This window comes from Lepidochelys olivacea (genome assembly GCF_965140295.1).
Source record: "Lepidochelys olivacea isolate rLepOli2 genome assembly, chromosome: 1".
NCBI classification, from domain to species: domain Eukaryota; kingdom Metazoa; phylum Chordata; order Testudines; family Cheloniidae; genus Lepidochelys; species Lepidochelys olivacea.
In genome coordinates this window covers 296,894,920-296,921,089 of record NC_140411.1, presented here as the reverse complement: position 1 = coordinate 296,921,089, position 26,170 = coordinate 296,894,920, and the positions used below count along the sequence as shown (strand labels likewise).

At 37.5% G+C, this 26,170-nt stretch overlaps 1 protein-coding gene across 2 annotated transcripts in view; it reads left to right on the top strand.

The window, feature by feature from the left end:
• The window catches only part of ARID2 (AT-rich interaction domain 2), a 166,583-nt gene that overhangs the window by 64,474 nt on the left and 75,939 nt on the right, over nucleotides 1-26,170 (top strand). For both annotated transcript variants that reach the window (XM_084649826.1, XM_084649825.1), the window contains exons 4-6: nucleotides 12,449-12,582; nucleotides 13,545-13,763; nucleotides 17,306-17,373. In XM_084649826.1, coding sequence (XP_084505952.1) covers nucleotides 12,449-12,582; nucleotides 13,545-13,763; nucleotides 17,306-17,373 — 421 coding nt within the window. The remainder of the gene's footprint in view (nucleotides 1-12,448; nucleotides 12,583-13,544; nucleotides 13,764-17,305; nucleotides 17,374-26,170) is intronic.

Below are 26,170 nucleotides of genomic sequence, written 5' to 3'. Positions count from 1 at the left end.
GTCAAAGCACACAAGAAATTGAGTATACTAATATTTGAATCTTTTTTAAAAATCTCCTGAGCAAAAAGAATCTCTGAAGCATTTTTAGCATCCCTAATATGTGTTTTTATATTTGTAAGTTGTTAGCAGCTTCTTGTAGATGCTTGTATTTGGCAAAACGAGTAAGTAAGTTTTAATGGAAATCACTCCCCAAGCTTTAAAATCTATTTTAATCACTGGCTATGTTTTGAATTATTGAACTGTAGGAATGATAATTTATACAATTCAGGGTTATTTTTATATTTTGTAAAGAATCTTTGTATTTCTTATTCGAAAAACATAAGTGCTTGTACATTTACATATTATACAGGTTAAACAACCTGAGCACCATCCCACCCTGTGCACCGAATGAGGCAGGGCTCTTGTGGAAAAAATAGTATGTGATTGTGTAATTAAAGACAATACCATAATGTATCTTCACAAGGCGGCAAAATTAAGGTTGCGTTTGTCATTTGTTAACGACCTAAATATTTTAAAATATTTTTTTTTATGCAGTATAGATGTTGTATAATATATGTTGTTTTAGTTAAGTGTATTCTAATATAAAATATGTTTATTGCAAACTTTCTTATACTGTAGACACATTCATTATAGTATTGTCAGTTATGCATTTGCTGCACAGAGCAATACTAGGAACTATGGGATAGGTTCCCATAATCCAATGGTGTTGCAACATTTACAGGGAGTATTATGTACAGATGTAGGGCAATAGTTTACCTGAAACAGGATGACTAGGGTGGGTGTATTGCACTGTTGCAACTTGCATTGGATCAGCCACATAATATAATTCTCTAGTGTAGGCAAGACTAAAAATTAACACAGTCCCTACTCTGAGGTGCAACCAGGTATTCTCACACGCAATTAAAGCAAAAACCATTTCAGAGCGTGCATACAGCTTTTCCCAGACATAATTGTGTGTGATTTCTGTTTAATGTGTACACACCTGCCAGGCTACACTGATATTTTTGTATCAGTGCAGTTTGGGGAAATCCAGGTGGCTCTTCTGTTCTGTATCAGTCCTTGCTGCTGACACAAAGTACGTGGGTGTTTTTTCAGAATGGGTTAACCCTTTTGGGAACCCAAGATTATAGGATTTCTTATCCAGATCCCAGAATCCTGCCTGCCTTTTGCTGCCTTGCTTGATGAATCCAAGACCAGGATGATAAGCAGCAGTTCAGCTGTCACTGAAGCAGCAACAGAGTGGTGTTTTTAGACGACTGAAGGGGAGGTGGAGATATCATGTGAACAGCAATTACCTGAATTACATTTCCACTGTCCTTGCTGCTTATGATTCATAACCTCTCTGAACAGAATGGAGAATGCTACATAAATGCCTGGAATGAAGCAAAGAGGTGCTCTAGCCCGACAACCTGAATGTGGATTTTGGAAATTCACTGACTGCCAGTGCCAGACAAAGAAATCGGATAAGAATGCTCTCTGTCATTACTTTACTAAAAGTGTGGTTTGGGGAAGGAAGATTAAGAGGAGTAGGACTCATCATTCTATGGCTTTTATTAAATGGATACAGCTAGTGTGGCCCAGAAACAATCTCACAAATTGAAGGTGTAATAGATCTCTCCATATAAAATCTTACAATAATATGCCTATCCCAGAATCCTTATTAACGACTATTTAAATGTTTGCATGCCTCCTGTAATTTTGTTTGCCCTTAGTATGAATCCAGTGCTCTGAACAGGCCCACTTTATGTGTATGTAATATTCCTTGTAGGCCGATGTAGCATGGGATTCTTTTGTCTTCCTTCAATTCAGGATAACAGGAAATGCCAAATAGGGCCAAAAATGGCACTTTGATTATATCAACACAACAGTTGTGTTTATTTGTTCCATTTAAACTGTATTGTAACCCTATTGTAAATGCTAATTGTTCTAGTTGTATGTCTCCTAAGCTTTTGAAGTATTTGCCTGGGGAAGGTGTATTTGCTTCAGCAACCATGCCAACAGGAGGAACTTTTAGGTTAAAAAAAAATATGGAAGATGGGGGGTTGCGCCTCTATTCCACTGACATGGACAAAAATATTTTGAAGTTGTGACATCTGTCTAAAGCAGTGGATCTCTTCTAGAAGAAACCACTATTAGAAATAAGAAAACTAATTTTCCCTTCTTTCTCCAGCACTTGCATGTTTACCTTCGAATCCTTATCAACCTCTGTACAACCTAATTATGAAGCTTATACCTATATTACAGCTGCTGTACAAAAAGGGAACCATGAATTTAAAAATCAAAACAACAAAAGCCAACTTTTTTGGTGGAGACACAGGGTGGGTGAGGTAATATATTTTATTGGACTAACTTTTGTTGATGAGAGAGACAAGCTTTGAAGAAGACCACTGTGTAAACTTGAAAGCGGAAGTGGGTTCAATAAAAGATATTACCTTATCCACTTTGTCTTTCTAATATCTTTGGACCCACATGGCTACAACAGCACAGCAGACAACTTTTTATGTTGAAAGGTAGACGGTACTGACCCAACACACCAGAAATACAGCACTGTCCTGGAAAATATGCCACCAAAAAGAAACACTCTCCCCATCTAACAAGCAGCCTAAAAAATTCATCAGGAAATTCAAACTATCGTAGATATCTATGTTCAAGTCAAAGATCTGCTTACCATTGAACACTCAGAAGTCTCCATCATGGCAGTAAACATCTGCTGTCTTCTCTTATCCTTCCTGTCATTGCTATGTTTCCTCCAACTTCTTGTTCTTTCCTTCCTCATTAATCTTATGTCTCTCCCCTTCTGATGTACATTTGTTCCACAAGTAGCAGCATTTGCTCTATCATCTTGTGGAAATTGGCGACAAGAACTACTTTGAGGGCTCTTTCTGTATTTACCTCTTTGAGGTAGATTATTCTGGGATTTGGGATCTTTGTGTTCTTCTTTCCCTGGTTTTTGTCTTGACAGTCGATATGCTAATGTCATCAAAAGGTGTATGTATGGCCTGTCTGCCCTAAATTTGGATGCCTTTGGTAGTGCTCTTCTCTGCCATCATCTTTGTGCTGTGATTTGCACCATATCTTTCAGTGCAAAAAAGAAAAGTGGAACTTAACAAAAATAAGTTCTTAGAGTTTATAACATTACTGGAAACCAGCAGAATCTCTGCTTCCTGGCATCTGGCCAGATCAGTGAGTTGTTTTATATCAGAAAGAGATGTATTAAACAAATTCTTTAAATTATTTTATTCCATTCTAGCCTCTGCTGTTGTAAGCATCAGGCTTCTTGTGGAGATTCTGTAGAGTAGGTGGCTCAAGATCTCCGAAGCTTTAAGATAATTCACCAGCTGTCACTTACTTTAACAGTTAACCCCATAATTCTAACAGAGATATCAATCATGCATAACTTCCTTTCTAGGCAAATTATGGCAGCCATACCAGCAGGTTCCATGGATGACTCACTCATCTGTGCCTCCTAGTGAGCCAAATACCACAGTTCCTTTACAGCCAGGAAACCTGATCAATATGTTTTGGGGCTGTTTAAACTTTAAATAATAACAGCAGAAACAAAAAATAGATGGATCAGAAATGTGAACTTCTTGGGAGAGATGAAAATACAGTACTAATACCTAGTCTGCTGTAAATATTGGAGGAGTAAATCTCAAAAAAATGGGTTGTGTAGACCACAGCAGTTGTCAGGGAAGGGGATTAATATTCTTTCAGCTAGAAGGAGGAAGAAAGCCGTCTACAAGACTCCAGGAATTTCTAAAGTAGCAAGGTGGGGCCAGCTCGCGGGAATTTGTTCCCCACAGCACATTATTGTCCACCTAGACTAGCAAACTGAGTAAAAGTCATTTTCAGCCCTATTGACAAAGTCCTACCTGTACTAGTGGCTCAGCAATTTTCAGCACTGGCTCAGTTTGATGGTGTAGATAGGCCCTTAAAAGGAATGTGTTGTGGGAAGTAGAGGTGGAGTCTAGCAACTTGAGTCAGACAGGATACAGCTGCATCAGAGAAGAGAACCAAGGATCTTCCTCTTTTCTTCTAAGAAACTTTGGCAGGGTCCACATTGCTAAATAATTTTTGCCTTTGGAACTTTGGCTGATAAAAGCCTGGTTGTATTTGTTTCACATCAATTTAGAAAGTTCAATGTTGAGAGAGTTATTCTCAAGTTCCTTATTAAACTTCAAAGCCATGAGTGGCTCTGCTCTCTGTCAGTGTGTCAGGAAAATAGGAGCAGTGCACTTTATTGTCCTGAGATGCAGAAAGATAATTAACCTTTAAAAGTTTGTGGCTTTTTAATTTTAACTTGTAGATAGTAATAGAATAGTCAGTTCTTCATTTCAGGTCAACAAAGACTGAAGAATAATAAAGTCAAGGCTCTCTTTTTGTGAGGTGGTAATTATACAGAATTCAGTTGTTTTAAACCTATACCCTACTGTCAGAGTTGTGATATCACCATGATAGGTGCTATATAAAGCTACAGATAGTATGCTCCTGTGGTTCTTCAGCATTTTCATATTGTGAACTACTGCTTCAGGTGGACATCCTTAGATGGCTCATCATTCCGCTCTATCCCATATCTTCCCGTTTGTAATTATACTGCTTGGTTACATGGTGAAGTAATTCTAGACTAGTTTTAATTAGACAAGAAGTAAATTGAGCTTTTAATATTATGGATGAAGCTGTGTACTTCGTTAATCTCCCACATTTTTGTGTATGTGTTGTTTATTACCTATCCATAAGTGTAGGTCCTTACAGTTTTTCCTATAGTCCCAAATCTCCCTTGTTTTTTGTAGTTGTCAGTGCTCAAGTTCTCTCAAGGTCATATAGAAGTTTGATTCTTTCCTCTCATACCACAAGTGTGTTATCTCCTCTAGATTTGATGCTATTTGCAAATTTTGTTCAGAGTTGAATTTTCACCACAGAAACATCCAACAAAGCCATGAAGCAGACGTGTGGAATGCAAAAAATTTCAGTTGCGTTGAGATTTTGAAAACTAATTGCCAATAGCAAGAAACTTTCTTTGACCATGGCGAGATTGGAGGAAGTGGGCTAAGCCATACATTTTTACAGAATTTAAGCTTTCATTAAGCTTATTGACATTATTGACAGGGTTTGGATAAATAATGTCAATAAGCTTGCACTGTATTTCCACTAGCCCATTCCACCTAGGTATATCTCATTTAATTTTTCATAGAAAAGGAATGTGAAGAATGATGGGTTAGGAATGTTTCTAGCCTTTCTGGGTTGATAAAATAACTTAAGTATGAACTAAATGTGAATTGACAGTGCAATCTTCCTGAGTCTGCAGACAGACTGCTCTCGTGCTTCTCCTGCTGTTCATTGCATTATTAAGTAATTGCAGAGAAAAACTAACAAGTCTTGTCAGCTTCAGTGTTCCTGTTCAAAATCATGCGGGCAACATTGAAACTGACAAGAATCATCCCACTTCAAGTGGTCTCTGCATGTTGTGGGATCAAGGTGCATATGCTACAAGTGGAAATATACAGAGACTTATGACAAAGAACTTCAGTTACATGTTAGTAAACTTCATTTTCACTTGGTTGCTACTAAGAAGAATTATGAGCAGCAGCAGGGGCAGGACTTGGGGCTACTCACGAGGGAGTAACTTGGAGCCATATACATGGGAGTAGGCTCAAAAATGAGGCTCAGAAGCTAGGAAAGGCATACAGTGATTTCCACTTCCATCAACACATGCACAGCAGCCAGAAGACTGAATAATGTGAAATCCATACCTCACTGAGAAATTTCCCCCTTCCCTCCAGATAATCAGGTAGCTGCTGGGACGGGACAATAAGTAGGGAGCAGTGGAAGGTGGGAAGAGAGAGTGTGAGCGCTTCCCCTCTTCCATCAGAGGTGAAGGGGAGGGTGCTACTTAATATTTTCAGACGTATGCTAGATACAGGCTGGTAAGAAAAAGAGTTTCAGGAAGGACTCGGGTGCAGCACTCTGATAAGAATTTTAAGTCTTTTTCTTGGTAGCTGAAAGTAAAGATAAGAGGAAGGAAGCTGGGATTTTCACTAGTGTTGGCCTAGACATCTGTAGTTGGGACTTCCTCATCTGTTGTATAAGCTCTCGGTTAGTAGGCATGTAATCAACTTTTTGTGTCCTGATTTAGTTGGTCAAAAAAAAATCTAAAGGAAAGCTTGAAGTGTTGGAGTAGGCCTACAAATAGCAAGACGACTGAAGACTGACACTTTTTACTCAGATAAAATGCTGGTGGGTGTAGTACAAAAAACCTAGAGAGATACAGTTGTATATGGTATTGTGAGAGAAACAGTTTCACACAGCACCACAGACCACAGCTTGAGAACGGTACATACCAATTCATGGCCACCATTCTTGGTAAATTCCGTATGCAACTGGCTCATATACTATCTGGACTTCTTCCTGTTAACTGTTTTTCAAATTTCTTAACACAAGTTTTATTTACACTTTCTGATAAAATAAAAAGTTGCTTTATGTTATTGAAATATGTAGTTTAAATAGGCAAAAATATTAGTCACTTTCATAAAGCTAATTTCCTCATCATTTTGATAAAAACAATAATCTATTTTAGTAACATAACATTCTAAAACTAAAAATCAGGTTGCAAACGCTTTTGAGGCAAACCAGCAAAAAATCAGGAAATGTAAGGTTAAGTCTGGTCCCCCGATCCTGAAAACACAGGCTTAATTTTATTACTGGATTAGTCCCATTGGGACTACTCATGAGCCTGATGCTAAATCAGTGGGGTAAATTTCCTTGACTTCAGTGCACTTTGTGTGAGGCCTTATAGAAGTAAAATTCAGCATGTGCATAAGAGTTTTCAGGATCAGGGCTTGATTTTGTGTCTCCTTTGCTATCAATATTGGGAGTGAAAGCAGTCTTTAACAGGCCAGGTTTTAATATACACTTTCTCCCTTATTGTGACAATGATGAAAAAACTAATACAAATTTACTGACCTGGTTTTATTTTATTTTTTGTTTGTTTGTTTTGCTTTTTGGTTATTTTGTTTGTTTTTTTTAATTTGCTCTCGGAGGCAAGTGGATGAGTTGAGTTTGATGAAGCTGAGTAAAAAATCTAATTTCCATAGCACTGGATTTTCTTTGTCTTTTGGGTTTTTAAAGTTAGAGCCCAACAATATTTTTTAATTGAAAAAAATATTAGAATAGTTGCCAGGGACTGACATTTGCTTATTAACTTCTCCAGAACCCGAGGCTGGAAATACTTTAATGTCTCTAAAAAAAAAAATGTAGGCTGATTCACTATCTAGGCACCTATACAACAGTTTTTCCCGTTGTGATTTTTAGCAGCCAATAGTAATGTATCTAAATTAGGGCTGTCGATTAATCACAGTTAACTCACACGATTAGCTCAGCAAAATTAATCGTGATTAATCTTGGTTTTAATCGCACTGTTAAACAGTAGCATACCAACTGAAACTTATGAAATATTTTTGGATGTTTTTCTACATTTTCAAATATATTGATTTCAATTACAACACAGAATACGAAGTATACACTACTTACTTTATATTATTATTTTTATTACAAATATTTGCACTGTAAAAATGATAAACAAAAGAAATAGTATTGTTCAATTCACCTCATATAAGTACTGTAGTGAAATACTTTATTGTGAAAGTGCAATTTACAAATGTAGACTTTTTTTTGTTATATAACTGCAATAACTGCATTCAAAAACAAAAAAATGCAAAACTTTATTGCCTACAAGTCCACTCAGTCCTACTTCTTGTTCGGCCAATCACTAAGACAAACAAGTTTGTTTACATTTATGGTAAATAATGCTGCCCACTTCTTATTTATGTCATCAGAAAGTGAGAACAGGTGTTTGCATGGCACTTTTGTAGCCAGCATTTCAAGGTATTAACATGCCAGATATGCTAAACATTCCTATACCCCTTCATGCTTCAGCCACCATTCTAGAGGACATGCTTCCATGCTGACGACGCTCATTTAAAAAAAAATGCATTAATTAAATTTGTGACTGAATTCCTTGGGGGAGAATTGTCTGTTTCCGGCTTTGTTGAACCCGCCTTCTTCCATATATTTCATGTTATAGTAGTCTCGGATGATGACTCGGCACATGTTGTTCATTTTAAGAACACTTTCACTGCAGATTTGACAAAACGCAAAGAGGGTACCGATGTGAGATTTCTAAAGATAGCTACAGCACTCGACTCAAGATTTAAGAATCTGAAGTGCCTTGCAAAATTTGAGAGGGACAAGGTGTGGAGCATGTGTTCAGAAATCTGAAAAGAGCAACACTTTGATGCGGAAACTGCGGAACCCGAACACCAAAAAAGAAAATCAACCTTCTGCTGGTGACATCATACTCAGAGGATGAAAATGAACATGCATCGGTCCGCACTGCTTTGGATTGTTATCAAGGAGAACACATCATCATCATGGACTCATGTCCTCTGGAAGGGTGGTTGAAGCATGAAGGGACATATGAATCTTTAACGCCTCTGTCACGTAAATGTCTTGCAACGCTGGCCACAACAGTGCCATGCGAATGCCTGTTCTCACTTTCAGGTGACTTTGGAAACAAGAAGCAGGCAGCATTGTCTTCTGCAAATTGAAACCAACCTTGTTTGTCTGAGTGACTGGCTGACCAAGAGGTAGGACTGAGTGGATTTGTAGGCTCTAAAGTTTTACATTTGTTTTATTTTTAAATGCTGGGTTTTTTTTACATAATTCTACATTTGTAAGTTCAACTTTCATGATAAAGAGATTGCACTATAATACTTGTTGAGATGAATTGAAAAATACAATTTTTTTGTTTTTTACAGTGCAAATATTTGTAATATAAAGTGAGCACTGTACACTTTTTGTATTCTGTGTTGTAATTGAAATTAATATATTTGAAAATGTAGTAAACATCCAAAAATATTTAAATAAATTGTATTCTATTATTGTTTAACAGTGCGATTAATCATAATTATTTTTTTTTAATCTTGACAGCCCTAATCTGAATATAAAATACTAATGTCTAACTCAGAAACCTGGGAATTTACACTGGGATATGAAATAAAGCACTGGTGTCTAACTCCAATGGTTCTTCAGCTAGAGGTCACTAAATCATTTCTGGATTCAAAGAAGATGGTAGTCAGAACATGATCTTAGTTTACATATCTTGCAAAACCCCAGAGCTAGAAATGAATGCTTTATATGACTGGAAAGATGAGGGTTTTTTTCAGATCATATGAAAGCATGAATTCCTAGCTTTCACATTTGGAAGTTAATGCTTGATCTAATTCATCTCAAGCCTTGTTTTAAAGCCATGTTAGAGAATTTAAATAGTTCCTCGGGAAAACCAGTTCAGATATATTTTGGAATGTGTGGAATTATGGGACAAGTATCCCATGATTCGTCACACTGTTTCCTGTCTGCCAGTCTAAAGTCAACCATTCAAGTACAGCTTTGTGCTCTTTTTTAGCCATGTACACTCGGCAATGAACGTACCAAATCTCACTGTTTATTTAGAAGTAACCACTTTGCATTCATTTATTGATGCCATGCTGTTAATTTTTGTATTACTGGAAAACCAATTTGCATAGTTATTCAGTACATCTCTCCCCACTACTTTTAGACCATTTGATCCCATGTGTTGTTCAAGGCTACCTCTTGTGCAGGGTTTGCACATGGTTCTTTGACTTGGTTGTTACATTCTCTTTAAAAAATGCATTAACCATTTAAAAAAGATTACCAGAAAATTGTTTAAAAGTTGTAAATTGAACAAGGCCTTGGAAAACAAAAAAATCGCTTCTAATCTTTGTGTTCTTCCTGCCTGATGCATCCAGCGATGCAACATTCAGTATAGAATGCATAACAACTCATTGCTAGGGAATGGAAGTGATTAGAGTAATGAACTTTGATGGTGGCTGATCATAAAGAAAAGTAAAGCTTCTATTGTGTTGCATCTCCTTTCCTTTTATTGTATTTCACCAAAAGAAATACTGAAAAAGTATGTAATTGTGTGGATTTTTCTAAAGTATTAGTCTTTTTAAATGTCCCATCACTCCAGCAAAGAGTGAAGTTATTTAAAAAGGAGCTGCAGTCATTTTTTCATTTTGCTCAGAGCCATGTTGTTGAAAATGCACATGCTAAAAAGCACCTCTTGACATATGTAAGCTATAAATAGTATTTGGTTGATATTTTGATTAAAAGGCTCAAGGGGAGGAAAAGAAGTCAGAAGCGGAAGGAAAATGAGCTGAAAGGGAAGAACTGAACATTTAAGTCCTAAAGATTGTGGGAAGGGAAATGTTAACATTTGACGTAAAGTGGAAAGAAAATTCAGTTACTCCTAATTTTGGGGGTCTGCTCTTTTTAAGACATTAAATGAAAAGGTAAATAGCATCAGTGAGGATCTTTATTTTGAAGAAATATAGAAGCAACTGTATTTAAATATAAATTTATTCTAATCAGCAAAAGCAAAGTGTTATAGTTAAGATTTCTGCTAGGTCCTTAACTTGCCATATGGAGCCTATGTAATAAAGATGGTTTCCCAGCAGTGGGTCATCTAATAATACTTATCATTTACATAGTGCTTTATGTGTTCAAAGTACTGTACATCTGATTAATCATAATTGTTTTATGCAACACCTACTCACAGCCCTTTTTAACTCTTAATTTTCTTCCTCTTATGAGATTAATTTCAACCTTTAATAAAGCTTTTTATTATCAAAATTATATTTGGTTGAAATTTAAAGATATGTTTACGACTTTTAGGCTCTGGTTTGGCAAGGAATTTAAGCATCGTTCTAATTCTAAGCATGGGAGTAGTCCCATTAAAGTCAATGAAAATAGTCTCACGCTTAAAATTAGGCCAGTGGTTTTCATCTGGTCCGCAGACTGTCTCAGGGGTCCATGAAAAGTGACTATGAAAATAAAGTTTCAGATCCCAGAAAAGGCATTCAGTTTTTCTCATCAATCAAAAGTATTTACATACCCCCACCTGCAGGTCAAAACTCAGAAGTGTTGTCATTACTGTAGAAGCCCAAGGTTTAGCGCCCTTACTCTCGCTGTGTCAAATGCTGTGCCGAGCATTGCAACATTTATAGCTGATTCTGTTCAGTCAGTTTTCAGTCTAAGACTTCTGTGGCAGGGGTTTGCAAATGACAGGTTGAATTTCCAAAGGGGTCCACACCTCCATTCTAAAATTTTTAGGTACCCGCAAATTTTAAACAAACAATTTAATACTGTACTCAGCAATGATTGTGAAGCTTGGTTGAGGTTTTGGAGTCAGAGGGAGAAAGAGGGTGGATAGTCTGGCTGCTCCTCTTGCTGTTCTTTCCAAAATGCTTGGGGGGTGTTCAACCCCTGGCTCTGCTCCAGGCCCACCCCCCACTCCACTCCTTCCCCAAAGCTCCAAATCCCCCTCCCTACTGCCTCTTCCCATCAAACACACAAATCCTACTGTCTCTTTATGAAAATGCTTTTTTAATGTCTTTTGTCTGGAGAAAAAAATTTCCCTGGAACCTAACACCTTCCCCTATTTACATTAATTCTTATGGGGAAATTAGATTCGCTTAACATAGTTTCGCTTGAAGTCGCATTTTTCAAGAACATAACTACAATGTTAAGCAAGGAGTTATTATTGTACATCATAAGGTACACATTAACAGTGTGCCTTGTTACCACCAGTTTGATGTATCCAGCCATTAGTGTATATGGTTTCTGTTTTCCTATCCCTTTTGACATAGCCTGTCACCTCATAAATTATCACATTCTGTCTGCGTTACTGCATGAGAGATTCTAACGGAGTTCCGATAGTGTCATTTAGGTTGCTACTGAGTCTTAGCATTTTCAGCGTCCACATGTTGTATTTAGTATTTTCTTTAGGAACCACTACTTTTAACTTCAAAAAGAAACGGAGGACTTGTGGCACCTTAGAGACTAACAAATTTATTTGAGCATAAGCTTTCGTGAGCTACAGCTCACTTCATTGGATGCATGTAGCCTGTTGATTATGTCTATGTTGCCTACTCTTCTCCATATTATGCTTCTAATGGTAAACTATGCAAAATATTTCTGATGACATTTCTTGTAGTAATTTGTAATTACTTCTACCTGCAGGTAATAAAAGCACATACAAAAATACGTCGGGTAACAAAAGCAAAAACTGATCCACAGAAAAACAAAATGGGCTTAGTTACAAGGTGGCTAGTTACACTATAACTTTTAGCCAATGAGTATTATTGGCAAATATAAACAAATTTCTTATCTAAATCATGATTCCACTTATCTGGCTGTATCACCTTTTGTCAGTCTGATTCATGGTTTTGTATTATATACCACAGTTTAACTGTTGCTTTCACTAAACCTCTTTTTCTACAGTTGCTGCTGTTTCCTTCAGCAGTTCAACTCTTAGAGGACAGGGGAGTTAGTTGGTAAATATTAAAAATCTTTGCTTTCTTAATTTCAGCTATCTAGAAAAGTACGAGAAAGTACATCATTTTGGGGAGGATGATGATGAGGTACAACCAGGCAATCCAAAGCCACAACTTCCTATAGGTGCAATTCCATCTTCCTACAATTACCAGCAACACAGTGTGTCAGGTAAATTACATTTTTGAGAAAGATTGTTGTGATATTTATTTTAATTTTCCATGTTTTAACTGGGACAGTCCTTAAATGCATTTACAGTGTTATTAAAAACATCAACACTTTATGTCAGTCAAATCATTATCTAACATAAAATATTTTCTCCTGTTACCCAAAAAACAAAACAAAAAACAAGAAAACCTCCAAATCCATAAATAACCCCAGTGCCTCCAGAGTTTGGGTAAACAGATAGGCCTTGAAGTGATATTCTTTGAAAATCAACAAACTCAGGATCTATTGGGCCAAGTAAAGGAGCAAATTTCAGAGTTTTCACCAATAGTGGTCTCCCTGCAACTCACAGATGTTTAAATCTGGGTTCTTCTGATCTCAGTTTCTGGCTTACAACTTGAGGAGCCAGGTGGTCCATAATGTAGCCAGAGAATCCATACCATATGGGGCTCTTCAGATCAAAATGCAAATCTTGACTGGAACACAGGCACAAATTTGATGCCAATACAGTCCACTTAGATTGTAAGCTCTTTGGGGCCAGGACTGTCTTTTTTTTTGTTCTGTATTGTACACCAGCACCTCGTACAGTTAGGCCCTGGGGTCTTAGGTGTTATGATAATACAAATAAATAATGTTGTATCTCTAAATAATTGGACTGCATTCTGTCCTAGCTGAAGTTTGAGTGGTTTTCAAGGTTCTCCTCTAGTAGAGCATAGATTGCAATGTTTCATTCTGAAATGAATAAGTAACTGGCAAGATCCACAACCGATGGGAATGGAGTCAATGTTCTGGACCAAAAGAAGATGGAAAAAACAAATGAAATGTTGGAAAAGTTGATTTAATGCCATGAATTATTTAAATTAAGAGAATTATTATTATTTTACTTACTGTGTCAGCCAGAATATTCATTTTGTGGCTTCAGAAACATTGTTCTCACTTTTTCTTTTCTTTTTTTTTGTCTTGGTTAGATTATCTTCGTCAAAGCTATGGGCTGTCTATGGACTTTAATTCACCGAATGACTATAATAAATTGGTGCTTTCACTGTTATCTGGACTCCCAAATGAAGTGGACTTTGCTATTAATGTGTGCACTCTTCTGTCAAATGAAAGCAAGCATGTCATGCAGCTTGAAAAGGACCCTAAAATCATCACTCTATTGCTCGCTAATGCTGGGGTGTTTGATGACAGTAAGTTTTAAGTTGAATTCTATTTTTACTGTATATAACATTTTTAATACCTGAGCAGAAAAGATGCAAATATATTTTTGTAGCTTCTTTCAGTTTTGAATAATCATCATTCTTCATTTATAGTAAATTTTAAATAATTTACTGAAGAGAAATTAACTTGATACTTAGTTTTTTCTTTTTTAATTATTTCATAATTTGTGCTTCACATCAGGCTTTGAATATGAAAATTACCTTTTTATTCAGTGAACATATATATGTTTTAGAGACTTTATCATTAAACAGTTTAATTTAGTGAAACTTAAGAATTGGGTTTTCAGTGGTATTTTAAAATTACTTGAGTTAAGTGGTACATTTTTAGCATTAGATTTTCATTTAGCCTATGATGTCTGGACTTGTGTGTTGTTTGTTTTCCTGATGAATACATAGGACTTTGCAGATTTGTAAAAGATGTGCATTTTAATGTAAATTACATATTAAAAATAGAAGCATCTCAGAAATGACACACTGAGTTTGTATTCTGATACAAAAAGATTTATTTTAGTTCCTAATGACAGTGAAATCATTTAGAAATCGGACCTCAGTATCATTAAAATGATCTCAATCTGGATTTAAGAAATATTTAATTGGCCTGCTTGCATTTTTAGTATTTTAAGAAGTTGTATTTCACAAAACTATTTCAATACTGAATTATTTCTCCTGGATAGATTGACCAGTGTGTTGGCTGCTAGGCCTTCTTGTTCTTTGCTTTATGTCCTTTTGTAAGCAAATATATGATCAAACCATCCTGTAATCTCACTGAATGACAATAGGATAAAATGTAACTCCTAGTTTACAGAAAAAAGGAATCATTCACTATTTTAATTTTTGTTCTGTACAAAGCTTCTCTAACAAGAGATAGTAATGTTTTCCAAAGTTAATTTTATCTACATAAATCATCAAATGAGCATTCTTTAGCAAAATAATATTTTGGGATCCCCCTAATAATAGATACTGTGTGTGTGTGTGTGTGTGTGTGTGTGTGTGCACGCGTACGCATGCATGCATGCATGTACATATTCTTGCAAAATAGTGCATCAAAATTACTATCTTTTTACTTGTTTTCCTTCAATTGTGGGGAAGAGTATATGTGAGACACATTATATACTCATTTTTTAAAATATTATAAACTTTTTTATTTCCTTAATCATTTGTAGTATGTACAAAGTTTTTCATGTCAATAATATATTAGTGGTGGTCTAATTTCTCTTTCAGATTTTTTGGGTTGTGTGCCTGTCCTTTTATTGTGTTTTTTCTTAATAGGATGTCCCTTACATTTGACCAGACCAATACATTGTCTGCATCTGGGCCAGTCACAAGGACTCCCAAGTGGAAGGAATGTTTAAAGAGTTGCTAAAGTTAATTTTAGTCCCCTAATTAGTCCTTCCCAGAGGCCCATCCTTAGATTCTGAATCTGAATGGTCACTCTGCTGAGAGTCAGGACAATTCCTTCTTCAAAGTAGCTTTTACAGAAATGAGAAAGGTGCTTCAGCAAGGTTTAAATGTTCTTTTGTTTCATACCTTCTTGGACACTCAGGGCTAGTCCTCCATTGTTAACTTTTAAAGGTCAAACCTGTGTTTACATATGGTTGTTTCATAGGTGTCCTGTACTAGCTGTTCTTTCTGTTATGGTCTTTCTCAGCTGAGAAGTATTTGAGGTAAAGTTCTAGGCCATCGCTACCAATAGCAAATGAATAATCTTTGGGACTGGAGAGAGGCAAATTTGTAATAGACATATTCTGTTCTTCCACTAGCATTTTACTTTCACCTACTGTCTAATACATCCAGCAGCATTCTGATCAATGCAAAAGACAGATGTGTCCTATTTCCTTACCCAAGTAGTGAGGGAATACTTATTTTCTCGAGTTGTTGCAACTGGCCATTACCAAATCTGTTCAGGTTCTAACTCTCTTAATGCAGATCACCTGAGACAAAGGTATCTGCTTCTGCTGTCCATCCTGTAATCTGTTACTCACTAACAGATCAGAGATGGAATATTTTGGTATTTCTGAAGAATCATTTTAAGTCTGCATATCTTTTTGTCATTTTAGATTGTAAACACATTGGTCCAAAGATACTGGTTTTTGTGTGTGTTTTTACAGCACCTTGAAAAATGGGGCTCAAAGCCTGAATGTGGCATTTGTGCACTATCACAGCACAATAATGGTGAATTTGTTAGATTTAGTGATTGAATATGAGAAGTTTGTAACTATTTAAAATTTCTGTACAAATATTTTAATTTTAATTTTGTGACAACAATTTCCAGTGTGAATAAGTGATAGCTGGTGAATTTTATCTAAAGTTATGAGATTTTGGAAGATTTCGTGTCTCTATAGTGCAAGGTTTATTATTAATCAGAGTAATATTTAAGCATATATATAGTTTTCATCGTAGTTTGTGAATTGTGTTAATTCTCTTTTTTGTGATGTAACATTTCTAGTTATATTTTTTCAATTTTGTTAACCTCTTAGGATTTATTCCAGTTTAAAAGTTTGAGATAACTCTTATCTTGCATGTGTTAGGACAGCCTTTCTCTTTCAGGAGTACTGTCTCAGTTTTTTAACATTAGTGTTTCATTTCAAGTTTAAGTTCTGTTATGTAACCTAAGAACATGATGGGAATACAAAACCTTGTTTCCCATCTTATCAGTAGGATTGTTTTAAAGAACTTGTTTGTATCCTCAAAATATTTAATTAGGCCTTGCATGCCAAATGCTGTAGAAGCCTTGGTCTTGGATTCTATAAGATGTCAAATGCTGCTTCATAATTTTCAGCTGAAAATTGTAACAATTTTTTACAATAAAAATATACTGTGAACCAAATACTGTTTTATACAGCTTCATATTGACACTAATCGCAGACTTCCAAGATGCAAAACAGTTATTTTCCTGTCAAGGGAAATCCTGTGAACTACTCTTTGCTGCTTTCAAGGAGTGATAGGCCAGAAAGTTTGATGTAATATTACTTGCTTGTTCCCACAAAGCAGCCAGGAATTACCATAAAGCTTCCATACAAAATACTAATATTTTAGTAAGTGGTAGTGTTGTCTAGCCATTGTGTTGGCTTCTTGAAAGCTTCAAGAGAAGTTTTGCCTAGGTAGCATGCTAAACAGCTGGGAACATCTTTACTCTTTACCATGTACAAGCAAAAACTAGTTGCTGACATGAGATTTAAAACTAAGAAACCACTTCATACTTTTGTCAAAAAAATTCTAGAAAAGCATGTCATGACTCTTTAAGGTACAAGGCAAGGGTACACAAAGTTTAGACCATTCAAATATTTTCTTGTGCCTTAATAAACTGTACTACTGCAACAGCAGTCAGTTGAGTGTTTTGCAACAGCGATTACAGTGGTTTACTACATCTTACTGCAAAATTACTCTAAGAAAAAAGAAAACTTCTGAGTGGTCTATAGTATTGTTGAATCTTTATTTCCATTGTCAATTGGTAGAAAATCAAATGAAAATGTTCAGCTCATTTTTACTAATGGTTTTTTTTATGCTTAAAGCTTTAGGATCATTTTCTACTGTATTTGGAGACGAATGGAAGGAGAAAACTGATAGAGATTTTGTTAAGGTAATTTTGAAATTATGAAACTGTTTTTAACTGTGCACTGCCAGTAGCAAAGTCTAAGTCTCTTAAAGCATCAAAATGGTTTCCACATAAGTTGTACCAGAATGTGACTTTGAACTACTTTCCAGTTAATTGCTTTCAAGAAAATACAGTAGGATACTAAATCAAGGATATTTGTGATAAAACTTGGGGGTAAGAAGGAAGAAAAGCATTAAGAAAAAGGAAGTGTGGGTTGTAGAATAGACAAAGATTGTAGAATTTTTTTAATCAAGCCCTTTAACTTATTTGGCAAGAGAAAACAATGCTGGAGTTATTAAGAACTGGAATCAGCAAAGAAATATTATAGATTATGAAAATGTGCTGGTGATTCAGAAACATTGGAAGCCTAGGGAAAGTTTAAGGGATGCTGGAAGCTCTGGACAACTTTGATTCAATTAAGAGTTTACATTATAGTAGCTAGGTTTGCACACAACATTTTTTGTTTTTTTCCACTAGAGGGCATGATATGCTATATTAATGTGTAGCAAAATTACTTCTGGCTACACTTCTATTATGTGTAAACACTTCCTCTGTGTCCTAGATTTGTTTGGTGCTCGGTAGTGTATAATATAGTATATCTGAAAGGGATTTGACATTTCATTGTTTGCTTGAGGGGATTCTATCATGTTAATAAGAAAAGGAGTACTTGTGGCACCTTAGAGACTAACCAATTTATTTGAGCATAAGCTTTTGTGAGCTACAGCTCACTTCATCGGATGCATCCGATGAAATGAGCTGTAGCTCACGAAAGCTTATGCTCAAATAAATTGGTTAGTCTCTAAGGTGCTACAAGTACTCCTTTTCTTTTTGAGAATACAGACTAACACGGCTGTTACTCTGAAGCCTATCATGTTAATATAACACAACAGATTTCCTTGAGAAGGTTTCAGATAACTTGTATTATTCAAATTGGAAGAATTTTAAAATATGGTTTATTTTGCTCATATTTGCTGTTTATTTCCAGGTGACAGAAATGGACGGCGGCGGGGGGCAATTAGACTAGTTAGTTCCACTTCAGTTTATGGTCTGGTTTCTGCTCAAATTCTTTCTTCTTCTTTTTTTTTTAATACTTCAACTGAATGCAGCAATATTTGCATTACAAACATGGCAGAGGAATTTTTATGTTTGTATATTGTGTTAAGCTAGTTTTTACAAAACTTTGATGTTGGGCCAAATTGGGTAACAGTAGTGCCCATTAAATCTTTATTATTGCTAAAATACAAATAAATGGATTCTCCCAAAAGAATAAAATTGAGAATAAAGAAGACAAGCATTATTTTTTATGATTGGAACTTGGAAGTATATTAAAGTATATTAAGGTTAAGTGTCAAAAATTGTGCTTCATGGTCTTTGTGTTCACCTTTTCTCTAAGACAGATGTCCAGAAATATTATACTTGGAAATTTTTATTCAAAAGTTGCTAGCTTTTCTGGTTTTGCTGTCCCCTAAAACTGAGGCAGTCTGCGTAATAGTTAATGAAGAACAACATCAAATGCCATGTCTAGATATGTAAACATTTGAAATTATATTGAATTATAATTTGTTATATGTTTGTTAATTACATCATCTTAAATAATTATAGTATATGAAGACAGATGGTTTTAATAAACTCTCTTAATTGGGTGTTAAGTAGAACCAACATAGTTGCAATAAGGTTTACTAATAAGAAACTTGGATGTGCTCCAAGGATCTATTTATAAACTTACATGGTATATAGTACCACACTACTGTAAAACACTTTTGAAGGCATGCCATAAACTAATACTACATCTAAAAATAACTATATATTCCAATAATCCATTTTTTTTCATAGAATCTTATTTTAAGCAGTTGGTTGATCCCACCATAGGAAGTTATTTATTTCATATAGCAGCTATGCTTCTGTATATAAAATGAGGGTATTCTAAAATTTAAAATTAAGGGTATTTTTAAACGTCCCGATTCCCCTGTTGTTCTGTTGACTCACAACAAATGTATTGTGTTGGCAAGAGCAGGAGGTTGCATGCTTGTTCTTTTCTTTTTTGGATTGCTTATCCTTTTTTAAAATTAGCAAAATGGTGCTGATGTAGATCTGTGCTCTCTTCTTGCTCTTGTTCAGGTTTTCTTTTGTAAATGTTGGTTTGTCCATTACTTGTTCTGCCAGTTGCAAATATTTATTTTGATAGGGTCATCATTCACTTCTCCTATCATGTTTCCTACAGTGACAGTTAATAAGTAAGTAAGTAATGCTAATGTGGTGGCTAACCCCAATTTAATCTCAACTTCTTTTCCTAATCTAGACAAAGACCAAGATTCTTAAATCAGGTCTTGCAAATTGCTCAGTTCCAAGCATTCCTAGAGCCAGAGACTTGGCATAGGTGGAGCTGGTTGATATTGAGGTGCTGACATCTTTTCCTTGAGAACAGTGTAAGCTATGAAGCATTTGAAGTTTATTGATCCAGCTGAAAGTCAGAGTTGAATGAGTCCTTGGATATGAAAGTCAGAAGTTTACAGTGGGGATTACAGTGGACAAGAAGCTGGATATGAGTCAACAGTGTGCCCTTGTTGCCAAGAAGGCTAACAGTATATTGGGCTGCATTAGTAGGAGCATTGCCAGCAGATCTAGGGAAGTGATTATTCTCCTCTATTTGGCACTGGTGAGGCCACATTTGGAGTATTGCATCCACTTTTGAGCCCTCCACTACAGAAAGGATGTGGACAAATTGGAAAGAGTCCAGTGGAGGGCAACAAAAATGATTAGAGGTCTGGGGCACATGACTTATGAGGAGAGACTGAGGGAACTGGGCTTATTTAGTCTGCAGAAGAGAAGAATGAGGGGGGATTTGATACCTGAAGGGGGGTTCCAAAGAGGATGGAGCTCGGCTGTTCTCAGTGGTGGCAGATGACAGAACAAGGAGCAATGGTCTCAAGTTGCAGTGGGGGAGCTCTAGGTTGGATATTAGGAAACACTATTTCACTAGGAGGGTGGTGAAGCACTGGAATGGGTTACCTAGTGAGGTGGTGGAATCTCTGCATCCTTAGAGCTTTTTAAGGTCTGGCTTGACAAAGCCCTGGCTGGGATGATTTAGTTGGGGTTGGTCCTGCTGTGAGCAGGGGGTTGGACTAGATGACCTCCTGAGGTCTCTTCCAACCCTAATCTTCTATGATTCTATTATTCTACGTTGTGAAATGCCTAATAAGTTTGAGTGCCTAATGCCTCTGTTCTGACAACAGATGCCTCAGCTCTTATAGGCTGTCCAGGTGAAACCTTGACTCTTAGTGCCTTTGTGACTCTCTCACTTGAGCGTCTGAGAGGGCACTCCTGCTTTAGTCTGTTCTGGAGAAAAAAGTGTTTCACTAGACCTGACAGCCAGTGTTGTCTGTCACTAGCCTCCTTTATCTAAGAGAGATGTTCCTTTGGTTCTGAAGTGTCATCTTTAAGCTTGGCTCAGGCCCCAACTGAGGTGAATTTCATCCTTATTCTGGTTTCAGAGTAACAGCTGTGTTAGTCTGTATTCGCAAAAAGAAAAGGAGTACTTGTGGCACCTTAGAGACTAACCAATTTATTTGAGCATAAAGCTTTCATGAGCTACAGCTCACTTCATCGGATGCATACTTATTATTATCCTTATTCTGGGGTTTTTAGAATCAGACAGACCTCTTTCAGGCTGTGTACTTCAGCTGTTCTCCTTATTCTGAGAGCGCTAGGAGCCTTCATCTTTGGCTTTACCTGTATCCTGGTATGAAGTGATACAAGCCCTTTATATAGTAGCAACATCGTTAAAGAAGTCATCAGAGAGACATACTGCCAATTGTCCTTCACTTAAATGACCTCAAGAGACAGCTCTGATCTTTCTTTGGGGTGCTTAATATTTCCTCTAGCCAGCATTGCGGGATTTATTAGATACATATTATAAAGAGGAACGTGTGGATGAATTTGTCTTTCATCATTGCCCCCCTGATGACAGTGTTATGATGCCTTCTGTGTCACCACCAAACGTTTTTTGGCAGTTCCTGGAACATGGGGCTAATTGGTGAAAAAGTTGGATTTGAAAATTATATTGTTTCAGGAGAAAATGCTGATGTTATTTGATATCCTTGTCAAAAGGCTGAGATTGCACTGCCCATTACTTACGGCTGCTCTGCTCCTGCAATGTATTGATATTTTGCCTCAACTTCAGTACCTATTGTGGTTAAAAATAATTTTTAAAAAGCTCATCAATTGTACCAAGTGTTAGAATTTTAGTATTTTTTAATAAGCCTATGCCAAGATGACATTGATGTCAGCTTCTGCAGAGAGAACAAATTGCCAAGTCCTCTTGTTCCATACCTCATGACAGAGTCCAGGATGATTTACCTCTGGGCAGAAAGTCTACGCTTCTATAACTTCAAATTACCCAACCGCATTAGATAGATACATTTTTTAAATCTGAGAGTGCTTCCTTTGGGACTTTTAGCCTGAATATTTTACAGAAACCAAGAGCATATTGTTGGACGGTCAGTCTAACTAATGCTATGGCACTGTGAGAGCATCTTATGATTTTGGGTATCACTGCAAGAGCACTGGCAACAGCAGTAACCCTGCATTCCTAATTGGCTTAGTTCTCTGAGCCTTTCCAAAGACTTTAAAATTAAGGTTGAAGATGTGCATTTGAAGATACACCACCTATTCCATGTTTTTAAAAATACAAACACTAGAGAAATTAAAGGAGTAAGTCTCTGGCATGATTCTAAGATCATCCTCCTTTTGTTATCACCAGTGAAATTTGCATGTTTACCCTCTTCATCACTTTCCAATAGAGTAACATCAAAAAGGGAATATTGCATTGACAAGTAAAATTCAAGGCAATCTGGTTTTGCACACATCTTTTAAAAATGACAAAACCCCTCTTCCTTGAGCTCAGGCTCTTTAAAAAGGGCCCCCTCTAGCTCAAAGTGATGATCGCAATAGAAGTTTCATTCTCTTAGAGGTTTAATTTCACGCCTAAGGCCTTATCTACACTGGCAAGTTTCTGCGCAGTAAAGCAGCTTTTTGCGGTTTAACAGCTGAGGTGTACACACTGCCAAGCTACTTAGTGCGCAGAAACTGCGCAGTTGCAGCATTGTAAAATACCACCCCAGCGAGAGGTGTACATCTTTCTGCACCGGGGCTACAGCGCTGCGGTGCCAGTGTAGATACCCTGGTCAATTACAGCGCTACGATTGGCCTCCTGTAGGTGTACCACAATACCTGTTCTCGTCTCTCTGGTCATTGGTTTGAACTCTACTGCTCTGCCCTAAGGTGACCACCCCTCAAATTCCTTGAAAGTCCCCTTCCTGTTTGTTCGGTGACACGTGCAGTGGTCTCAGCGCATCTTTCCAGGCGACCATGCCTGTTCCATGCACCAGGCGATCCTCTGTTTGAAGCAATGCCGAGCTGCTGGACCTCATCAGCATATGGGAAGAGGAGGCTGTTCAGTCCCAACTGCGCTCCAGCCATAGGAATTATGATACCTGCAGACAGATTTCACGATGCATGACAGAAAGGGGCTATAACCGGGACACACTGCAGTGCAGGGTCAAAGGGAAGGAGCTGTGGAATGCGTACCACAAGGCACGGGAGGCAAATTGCCGCAATGGTGTTGCGCCCACGAGCCGCCGGTTCTACACAGAGCTGGACGCAATACTTGGTGGCCACCCCACCGCCACTGCGAAGTCCACTGTGGAGGTTTCGGTGGCTCACGTGCCAGTTGAGAGTGAACCGAGCCAGGAGGAGGAAATCTTGCATGAGGAGGGGGACCTAGAGGCAGAGGATGACTCAGAGGTCAGAGATGTATGCAGCCAGGAGCTCTTCTCTACCCTGGAGGAGGCTAGCCAGTCACAGCTGTCGGATCTTGGTGAAGCGCAAACAGGAGAGGAAGCCCCTGGTAAGTGGCTTTGATTTTGGGTATCGCTGAAGGAATTGTTGGGGGCAGGAGGGTTGCAGAAAGCAGGCTTGCGTCTGCATGATGCATGTACCACCACATGCCTAATCTGAGCGGCAGAACAGAGTGTTGATTGACTCCCTCACTTCACAGGAATCTGCCTCAGATCTCCACGAAACTCTCATGGAGATACTGGGCAATTTACTGCCGCAGGTTCTTTGGCAGAGCTGCTTTGTTTCTTGCCCCATTAAGGGTAACTTTCCTGCGCCACTCTGCTGTCACTGGGGGCAGGGGAGAACCATTGTTGTGGGAACAAGTAAATAACTTTTCCTTATTCACTTTCTCCGCACCACTCATGATTTTATATACCTCTATCGTATTCCCCCTTAGTCCCCTCTTTTCCAAGCTGAAAAGTCCTAGCCTTTTTAATCTCTCCTCATATGGGACCCGTTCCAAACCCCTAATCATTTTAGTTGCCCTTTTCTAATGTCAGTATATCTTTTTTGAGATGAGGGGACCACATCTGTGCGTAGTATTCAAGATGTGGGCGTACCATGGATTTATATAAGGGCAATAAGATATTCTCTGTCTTATTCTCTATCCCTTTTTAAATGATTCCTAACGTCCCGTTTGCTTTTTTGGCTGCCACTGCACACTGCATGGACATCTTCAGAGAACTATCCATGATGACTCCAAGATCTTTCTCCTGATTAGTTGTAGCTAAAGCAGAATCCTGTATAGTTGGGGTTATTTTTTCCAATGTGCATTACCTTACATTTATCCACATTAAAATTCATTTGCCATTTTGTTGCCCAATCACTTAGTTTTGTGAGATCTTTTTGAAGTTCTTCACAGTCTGCTTTGGTCTTAACTATCTTGAGCAGTTTAGTATCATCTGCAGACTTTGCCACCTCGCTGTTTACCCCTTTCTCCAGAGCATTTATGAATAGGTTGAATAGGATTGATCCTAGGACTGACCCTTGGGGAACACCACTAATTACCCCTCTCCATTCTGAGAATTTACCATTTATTCCTACCCTTTGTTCCCTGTCTTTTAACCAGTTCTCAATCCATGAAAGAATCTTCCCTTTTATCCCATGACAACTTAAATTACATAAGAGCCTTTGATGAGGGACCTTGTCAAAGGCTTTCTGGAAATCTAAGTAAACTGTGTCCACTGGATCCCCCTTGTCCACATGTTTGCTGACCCCCTCAAAAAACTCTATTAGATTAGTAAGACATGATCTCCCTTTACAGAAACCATATTGACTTTTGTGCAACAATTTATGTTCTTCTATGTGTCTGACAATTTTATTCTTTCTTTTACAATTTTATTCTTTTACAAGGCCAGTCCTTGCTTACAGACAGCCCTCCAACCTGAAGCAAATACTCACCAGCAACCACACACCACACAACAAAAACACTAACTCAAGGAACCTATCCTTGCAACAAAGCACGTTGCCAACTGTGTCCACATATCTATTCAGGGGACACCATTATAGGGCCTAATCACATCAGCCACACTATCAGAGGCTCGTTCACCTGCACATCTACGAATGTGATATGTGCCAGCTATGCCCCTCTGCCATGTACGTTGGCCAAACCGGACAGTCGCTACATAAAAGAATAAATGGACACAAATCAGACATCAAGAATTATAACGTTCAAAAACCAGTCGGCGAACACTTCAATCTCTTTGGTCACTCGATTACAGACCTAAAAGTCACAATATTACAACCAAAAAAACTTCAAAAACAGACGCCAACGAGAAACTGCTGAATTGGAATTAATATGTAAACTGGACACCATTAAATTAGGCTTGAATAAAGGCTGGGAGTGGATGTGTCATTACACAAAGTAAAACTATTTCCCCATGTTTATTTTCCCCCCCCTACTGTTCCTCAGACGTTCTTGTCAACTGCTGGAAATGGCCCACCTTGATTATCACTACAAAAGATTTTTTTCTCTCCTGCTGGTAATAGCTCACCTTACCTGATCACTCTCGTTACAATGTGTATGGTAACACCCATTGTTTCGTGTTCTCTGGGTATATAAAATCTCCCTACTGTATTTTCCACTGCATGCATCCGATGAAGTGAGCTATAGCTCATGAAAGCTTATGCTCAAATAAATTTGTTAGTCTCTAAGGTGCCACAAGTACTTCTTTTCTTTTTGTGGATACAGATTACCACGGCTGCTACTCTGAAGCCTGTCATTCTTTACTATTGTTTCAACTAATTTGCCAGGTACACACATTAGATTTATCGGTCTGTAATTGCCAGGATCACCTCTAGAGCCCTTCTTAAATATTGGCGTTACATTAGCTATCTTCCAGTCATTGGGTACAGGAGTTGATTTAAAGGACAGGTTACAAACCATAGTTGATAGTTCCGCAATTTCACATTTGAGTTCTTTCAGAACTCTTGGGTGAATACCATCTGGTCCCGGTGACTTGTTACTGTTAAGTTTCTCAATTAATTCCAAAACCTCCTCTAGTGACACTTCAATCTGTGACAATTCCTCAGATTTGTCACCTACAAAAGACAGCTCAGGTTTGGGAATCTCCTTAACGTCCTCAGCCATGACGACTGAAGCAAAGAATTCATTTAGTTTCTCTGTGATGACTTTATCGTCTTTAAGTGGTCCTTTTGAATCTCGATCGTCCAGGGGCCCCACTGGTTGTTTAGCAGGCTTACTGCTTCTGATGTACTTAAAAAACATTCTGTTATTACTTTTTGAATTTTTGGCTAGCTGTTCTTCAAACTCCTTTTTGGCTTTTCTTATTACATTTTTACATTTAATTTGGCAGTGTTTATGCTCCTTTCCATTTACCTCACTGGGATTTGACTTCCACTTTTTAAAGGATTCCTTTTTATCTCT